Raw genomic sequence first — 8426 nt, forward strand, 5'->3', positions numbered from 1 at the left:
AGCACTTTTCCTGTAGAAGTTAAGAATGTGCTCAATAGGCACCATCCTTAAACACAGCGGTACTCGTTTGCTAGGGCTGCTACTTAAAATACCGCAGACGTGGGAGCTTAAACAAAAACTCATTTCCTCACAATTCCGGACGGAGGCTGGAAGTCCCACACCACAAGGTGTGGGCAAGTTTGATTTCTACCGGAGCCTCTCTCCTTGACTTGCAAATGGCCCCATGTAGCAGTGTCCTCACAAGGTCATCCCTGGGTCTGCATTGAAGTCCTGACTTCCTCTTCTAACATGAACCCGAATCATATTGGGCTAGGGTCTACCCTAATGACTTCATTTACCTTAATTACATCTTTACAGGACCTATCTATATAGTCATCTTCTAGGGTCTGAGGGGTTAGAACTTCAATTTAGGAATTGGATGAGGGGTGGGGGGGCGACACACACAATTTAGCCTATGACAGTAGTTTCTGCAATATTTGCTGCAACTTTGTAGACTTAAAAGTTGGTAAGCTTAAGTCCCCTGGAGGGATCGTATTTATTAAATCACAATTAAAATAGGCACAAAATAATCAGAAAAAAAATCCCTCTTTACATTGTCCTGCAAAGAGCAGTGAAAGGAGATTAATCTCAGTAACTCTTTTCGTAATCCCCTTTCTCCCACCACTCCCTGTCCACCCGTGGAAAGCCACCTGCGCAGCCCGGGCTGCTTCCCCCGCCACACACACTCACCCCCCGCAGGCCCCGGCGCTTCGGAACGTGGACTTAGGAAGCTCCTCACGCTCCCAGAGCGGCCTTTCCGGCTGGGCCCCTTCCGTAGGTCCGCACCGCCCAGCGCAGAGCCGCGTGCTGGGATGCACCGCCGGGGGGGGGAGCGGGGGCGGCAGTGGGGCGCGCCGCAGGTGTCGCAAGCGCCGGAGGCCAACGGGCGCGAGGAGGCTGGCAAGGGACCGGGTCCGCCGCGGGGCCCCCGTCCCCGGGAAGCCGAGCATCCCGGGCGCTCCCGCCGCCTCCCCGGGGCCCCTCCCGCCGGAGCGCAGGTCCCGCCGGAGCCCCGGGGGCGACACGGGCGGAGTCCTCCTCCCACACAGCCCGGAGCCCGCACCTTCTCCGCGGACAGATCCCCTCCGAGACTGTGGTCGGGACCGCGAGGAAAGGAAGCAAGACAAGCGGCCGCTAGATGTCCCCTTTGTCTCATCACAGCAGTACAGGACGCGGCCGGACCCCCCCCCCCCCCCAGGTTTCATTGGTCCTCAGCTGTGGCCGGGAGACGGGCTTCGCGGCCACCGAGGTTCCCCGTGGCCCACCCCGCTCCGGTGGAAGCAAGTTTGGGGGCGTGGCGTCCTGCGCGAGGCCCACGTTGGGGGTAGAGATTACTTAAATTAAAAAAAAAAAAAAAAACTTTAAAAATTTTTATAAATAAATTTGTTTTTTCTAGTCTCATTTGAACCGATTATAATGCCTGCTTGAGTCTCCCCTATGAGCAAAATAAAATCTTTAACTGGGATCATTTTTATATCTGTATGAGATTCATTTTACCTTTTTTCCGAAAATGATCTTTCAACCGTGTTAAAGAGGCAGACTCACTGTAATGTTTAAGAAGTTTAAGCTTCAGGACCTCTTCCAAGGCCCTCTACTTAATGCATTATTTTTCTTAAAGAGCCCCCCCCCTGAACTTGTATAAGCTTCACGCCCACCAAATCCATACCCCCTCCACCCCTCCCCCACCCGCTGCTCACTGCCAGCTCCCTCAGCCCACATTGGGTAGTTGAAAGATTTTTATCTTTTTTAATTATTATTTTTTTAAGTAATCTCTACACCCAACCTGGGGCGCAAACTCACAACCGAGATCAAGAGTCCCATGCTCTAATGACTGAGCCAGTCAGGAGCCTTAAAAGACCTTTTTTTTTTTTTTTAAGATTTAGTTATTTATTTGAGGAAAAGAGAGAGAGTGGGGGGAGAGGCAGAGAATCTCAAGCCCGCTCCCTGATGAGTGCGGAGCCAGTGCACGGGCTCAATCCCACCACCCTGAGATCATGACCTGAGCAAAAATCAAAAGATGGCGGCTTGGGCGCCTGGGTGGCTCAGTTGGTTAAGCAACTGCCTTCGGCTCAGGTCATGATCCTGGAGTCCCGGGATCGAGTCCCACATCGGGCTCCCTGCTCAGCAGGGAGTCCGCTTCTCCCTCTGACCCTCTTCCCTCCCGTGCTCTCTATCTCTCATTCTCTCTCTCTCAAATAAATAAATAAAAATCTTAAAAAAAAAAAAAAAAAAGATGGCGGCTTAACCGACTGAGCCACCAAGGCACCCCGAAAATACTTTTTTTAAGGTAAAATCATGACTCCCATAGAAATATAAAACGAAAGAGGCGCCTGGGTGGCTCAGTCGTTAAGCGTCTGCCTTCGGCTCAGGTCATGATCCTGGGGTCCTGGGATCGAGCCCCGCATCGGGCTCCCTGCTCTGCGGGGAGTCTGCTTCTCCCTCTGCCACTCCCCCTGCTTGTGTTCCCTCTCTCGCTGTGTCTCTGTCAAATAAATAAATCTTTAAAATATATATATATAACGAAAAAAAAGAAATATAAAATGAACATGTTAACTACTCATTAATTAGTCCTACAGAGCAAAAATGTAATTTTTAGAAATCACCTCCTTTCTACAGAGGAGAACCCAATCAGATCGGTACAAGACAAAAATCATTTGCATTTCTATGAACATCTGCATCATCATCAGACTTCTGAGTTAACTTCTTTCCCTACAGAGTTGCAAAACAGTCAAAGATAATGAAGAATACTAACATCTGTGGAGTCCAAAAACTCCAAGGAGGGTCCTCTAGTCTAGACAAATCCTAGTATTCCACTGGAAGGAACGCTCAGTATTCTCCATTTCAAAATCCGTCACAATTTTTCCTTAACTAACAGCAAGAATTTGGGTAGCAAAAGTCACAAGTTGTTTCTTATTTCCTGAATGTACTGTTTCCCACTGAGCCTCCTTCCAAGCCCTGTTCCCCTGTATCTTGGTGGCAGGCAACTTGTGGAAATTCTTCCCAAGGCCTCCAAAGCAGTGCTTGCTTTTGGCTGGTTGCTGATGCAAACGAGGCCATGAATCCTGTCTGTCACTGTCCCCCCAGCACACGCTTACTCTGGGGCCTTGACACCGCACTGCCCACAAGGGCCAGGTGATGAAGACTCTCTCTTTGACCAGACTACTGTGAGGTATTCCCCAAACCATGGATTGCTTTCTAGTGAAATAAGGGACATCAGGTTCATTACTAAATTATGTTTATTTTTGCCATTTGACACTCCTTACTTTCTAGTTTTCTGCTTCCAGAGACTTCTCCCTTTAATCAGTCACTTAGTGGTTTTTAGGTTTGACTCTTCCCCCAGCACATTCAACAGTCTCTAGAAGTACCTTCTCCCAAAATGTGCAGCCCTGACTTGAGACCTTTGCCATGCTATGTTCGATTTGTCTCTTTAGTATGGTTTCAAGACTATCCTAGCTCAAGCATGGTCAACGCCCAGCTCCGTTGCTCTGTTATGGGAGTCTCTTGGCAAGCACTCCCATGTAATTCCTATTCTTTCCCATTGATTTTTTTTTTTTTAAGATTTTGTTTATTTATTTGAGAGAGAGAAAGACCACGAGCAGGGTGAAGGGCAGAGGGAGAAGCAGACTCCCTGCTAAGCAGGGAGCCAGATGCAGGGCTCAATCGCAGAGACTCCAGTCATGACCTGAGCCAAAGGCAGACACTTAACAGACTGAACCATCCTGATGCCCTCCCTTTCTTAATATTTTATTTATTTATTTGACACAGACAGAGAGACAGAGAGCATGAGCAGGGGGTGTAGCAAGGGGAGAAGGAGAAGCAGGCTCCCCGCTGAGCAGGGAGCCTGACTCTGGGCTGGATACCAGGACCCTGGGATCATGACCTGAGCCGAAGGCAGACGCTTAACCGACTGAGCCACCCAGGTGCCCTCAATGATTTATTTTCTTATGTGCAAAACATTAACATGGTTCTGTTAAAAAGAAAACCAGAGGCCCCAAATGGTGTTGTTTAGGTTAAGGCCCCAAGTCAGTAGACCAAAACTTACTGCCTAACCTAACAGTAGCTTGGAACCCCCAACCCACCCCGAAATCTAACCTTTAACCAGTCAACAAAGGATTTCCTGGTCAGTACTAGGAATTTTACTAATAGACCCCTACCGTTCCTCTTAGGAGATGACCTTGCCTAAAAGAATAGATTCTTTATTAATAATTTCCTTTTTCCCACTCCCTCTGTACCTTTAAAAACCTTCCCTTTTCTGAAGCCCTTTGGAGCTCCCCTCTACTTGCTAGATGGGATGCTTCCCAATTCATGAATTGATTAATAAAGCCCATTAGATCTTTTTAAAATTTACTCAGTTGAAGGGCACCTGGGTGGCTCAGTCGGTTAAGCATCTGCCTTCAGCTCAGGTCATGATCCCAGGGTCCTGGGATCAAGTCCCACATTGGGCTCCTTGCTAAGCAGGAAGCCTGCTTCTCCCTCTGCTTGCCACTTTCCCCTGCTTGTGCTCTCTCTCTCCCTTACAAATAAATAAATAAAACCTTTAAAAAATAATAAAATTTATTCAGTTGAGGGGCACTTGGGTGACTCAATCAGTTGAGCATCCAACTCTTGATTTCAGCTCAGGTATTGATCTCAGAGTCGGTGGTTCAAGCCCCATGTTGGACTCCATGCTGGGCACGCAGCCCACTAAAAAAAATTAAAAATTAAAAAAAAATTTACTCAGTTGAATTTTTGTTATTTAACAGTTACAAAAATCAAAACTAGACAAAACGGTACACTCAGAGAAGTGACACTCCATCTCCTGTCTTTCACCCTAATCTTATCACCTCTTGTAGATAACCAAAATCATTAATTTTATCTTCCTGTGTGTTTCTGCAAAAATAATACAGTACGCCTTTTTTTTTTTAAGACTTACTTGACAGAGAGTCAGCGAGAGAGGGAACACAAGCAGGGGGAGTGGGAGAGGGAGAGGCAGGCTTCCCACCAAGCAGGGAGCCCGATGTGGGGCTCGATCCCAGGACCCCGGGATCATGACCCGAGCCGAAGGCAGACGCTTAACGACTGAGCCACCCAGGCGCCCTTATAGTATGCATTCTTATATTATCTCCTTTTCTTACCAAAAAGGTAGCCTTGCTTTTTTTTTTTTTCATTTAGCAAATATATCCTGGAAAAATACCTCAAATCAGTTAATACAAACTGTAAGGGAGGAAATACTTTTCCTTATTCTCTTCTAGGTTCTTAAACTTATATAAGACAGATGAACAGGGAAAAAAATCAAACAGAAGTTTAATGACACGTATACCTCCTGTACACAAGGAAAACCCCTGAAATTGCTGAAGCCAGCACCTTAAAGACAAAAGAAGCTGTTGCGGGGGAGGAGTCAGTTACGGGAGGTGACCTAGAGAAGTACAGTAAACAAGAGTGAGGTTGTTATGCAGATTTACCTTGTGGCCTTCTCCATTCAGAAGTTTCTAGAGATTAGGGTCACGTCCCTCTTCCGGGTACAAGTGAGGGAGACACCCTTACAAATGGAGATTTCCCTTATAAATGCAAATGTCTCTTACAAAAGGGTCAGTTTTCACATTTCTTTTCTGCCTGCAATTTCTTAAAAATAACCACTTTAAAACAATCAGTATGCCAGAGGCATACTTTGGAGTGGGGTATTTTGCTCCCCTTCGAAATCTTCATTATTTTTTTACAGTTGCGTAGGATTTCACTGTGTGAATATATCCTAGTTTATTGAACCAAATGCCTGTATATTTGAACTTTTGGGGTTAGTTTCCAATATATTACAATTACAAATAATGCTGCAATTAAATAACTTTGTGTACATGTATTTTTGTATTGTTAGAGCTCAAGCTTCAGGATCAATTCCTAGACATGGGGTTGCCAGGTCAAATATTAAATGTGTATGTCGTTTTGTTAAGATATTGCGGAATTGCTCTCCATCAGAGTTATACCCTTTTGTATTCCCACCAACAATATCTGAGTACTTCTTTCCCCACAGCCTTGCCAAATAGAGCATATTATCAAGTGAAGGGAAGCAAAATGTCACCCCCAAATATGCCTCTTTGGCATAAGGATTATCTTGAGCGGGATGTTTTAAGGAAACAGTGTCTGCAGGAAAAGCTCCAAAAAACAGAAGTGACCCTTTGTAAGAGATATTTGCATTTATAAGGGAAATCTCTGTTTGTAAGGGTGTCTCCCTCACTGTACCAGGAAGAGGGGAGTGACCTAATCTCTAGAAACTTTTATCTTTGGAGAAGGGAAAGACTTAAATCTGCATAACCTCTTTACCCTGGCTTACTGTGCTTTACCTGAAAACCTCCCTTAACTGGCTCTCCCCGACCCCCAACATCTTTGCCTTTAACTAGAGACAGTACTTAAGATGATGACTCACACCATTTGGGGAAGTTACTCAGTTTTGCTGGGTATCTCATGCGTACAGGAGGTATACATGTTATTAAACTTGTTTTTCTCCTTTAATCTGTCTTCTATTAAAATGGAGTCTCTGCCAAGGACCTAGAAGGGTAAAGGAAAATTATTTTTCCTCCCCTACACAAACATTCCAACTTTCGTCAATCTGTTGGGTGAGATGGACTATTTTTATTCCTGGTTGCTTAAGTATCTCCAGCAAACCCCGCCTGTAATTTAGCATCGCCTTTGGAAGCGCCTTGCCGGAAGGGTCTATCTCCCCCTGGTGGTGGCATCTAGTTGCAGGAAAAGTACCCTTTCTCCACAGATCTGCCCTCTCACTTTTCCTTACCTATTAAATTCCCTGCCCTTTTCTTTCCTAATTCCTTTGGGCTGCAACATGTAACACACTCCAGTTTTTTTGAGTTGAGTACTAAGCCAATCTGCACCTGATGAGGGAAGAGAAGGCGAGCTGAGGACAAAGCACAAGCTGACACCCCACCACCCCCACCCCAACTCCCGTGGGATCTGTGTGACATTCCTCAGGCACTCCTGGGGTGTGCTAAGGGAAGGAAAAACAAATGGCTAACTTACAGAGATCACAGACCAGCAAGACATGAGTCTCCCTCAGTTTACAAAATGTCTTAGTGATTTACAAGAAAAAATTATTCTTATCAATAACCTAATTTCCAGAAGGAAACTCCCACTGTCTTCATGTTAGTGATTTCCTAGAGGGAAAAACAAACTTAACTTGATAATGGCAAGACCTCCAATATCTTGTAGGTCCTCTCTAGCATACAAAAATTCTTGGAAAACCTCCCTTTTTCGGGGCGCCTAGGTGGCTCAGTCGGTTAAGTGACTGCCTTAGGCTCAGGTCATGATTCTGGAGTCCCGGGATCGAGTCCCTCATCAGGCTCCCTGCTGGACAAGGAGTCTGCTTCTCCCTCTGACCACCCCCCCTCTCATTCTCTCTCTCTCTTTCCCTTAAATAAATAAAAAGAAAGAAAAACTCCCTTTTTCCTTACCCCCAACTCCCAAGTATATAATCAGTCACCCCTCACAACCCCGGGGGGCAGCAGCTATTCCTGCCCACGGGCCCTGTCCCTGTGCTTTAATAAAACCACCATTTTGCACCAAAGATGCCTCAAGAATTCTTTCTTGGTCATCGGCTCTGGACCCCACCGAACCTCACCTATATTCAAAAACTGTATCACACCCACACCGTTTACTATCTACATTAGGTGACTTGACTACAAGATCTGCATTATCAAACCTTACTATTCTAGAAAACTCTGCCCAGAAGATGAAGTTGCAAATAACTAGACATCCCAACCAAGCCTCGTTAGAGTAAAATGGCTCATCAAACAAGAGTATTTAGGAAACCCTCCCCTACCTGCTTTTCCTAAGTTATCGTGCAGAGGCCCCCCCCACATTGACTTAGTTTAAACCAGACTCCAAAACTCTCCACATCTTGCCTTTGCCCACCCCCACTGAGACTCTACTTCCTCAATGTTGGTCTTTCCCCAACTACAGCAGACAATCAACTCAGCTTTGCCTTGCTGACAGATGATTTTGGGGGTATTTGCAGGGAGCCAGCAATTCAACTTAAGAAATAAAAAATAAAATGAAATAAAATAAAATAAATAAAATGAAATAAAATTTGGGGCGCCTGGGTGGCTCAGTTGGTTAAGCATCCTACTTTTGATCTCAGCTCAAGTCTTGATCTCAGGGTGGTGAGTTCTGCCCCACTGGGCTCCACATGAACCTACTTGAAAAAAAAAAAAAAAACAGGGGCGCCTGGGTGGCTCAGTCAGTTAAACGTCTGCCTTCAGCTCAGGTCATGGTCCCAGGGTCCTGGGATCGAGCCCCACATCAGGCTCCCTGCTCAGCGGGAAGCCTGCTTCTCCCTCTCCCACTCCCCCTGCTTGTGTTCCCTCTCTCGCTGTGTCTCTGTCAAATAAATAGATAAAATCTTT

General features: G+C 45.9%; 1 protein-coding gene across 5 annotated transcripts in view; it reads right to left on the bottom strand.

Annotated features, from left to right (window-relative positions):
- The window catches only part of CD244 (CD244 molecule), a 42765-nt gene extending 41555 nt beyond the window's left edge, over positions 1-1210 (bottom strand). For all 5 annotated transcript variants that reach the window (XM_073888269.1, XM_073888268.1, XM_073888267.1 and 2 more), the window contains exon 1: positions 730-1210. In XM_073888269.1, coding sequence (XP_073744370.1) covers positions 730-1195 — 466 coding nt within the window. In that variant the 5' untranslated portion in view covers positions 1196-1210. The remainder of the gene's footprint in view (positions 1-729) is intronic.
- Positions 1211-8426: the final 7216 nt, after the last annotated feature.

Source organism: Callorhinus ursinus, unplaced genomic scaffold (genome assembly GCF_003265705.2).
Source record: "Callorhinus ursinus isolate GAN/ISIS: 27379988/994484 unplaced genomic scaffold, GSC_fseal_2.0 scaffold88, whole genome shotgun sequence".
In the NCBI taxonomy this organism is placed as follows: Eukaryota; Metazoa; Chordata; class Mammalia; order Carnivora; family Otariidae; genus Callorhinus; species Callorhinus ursinus.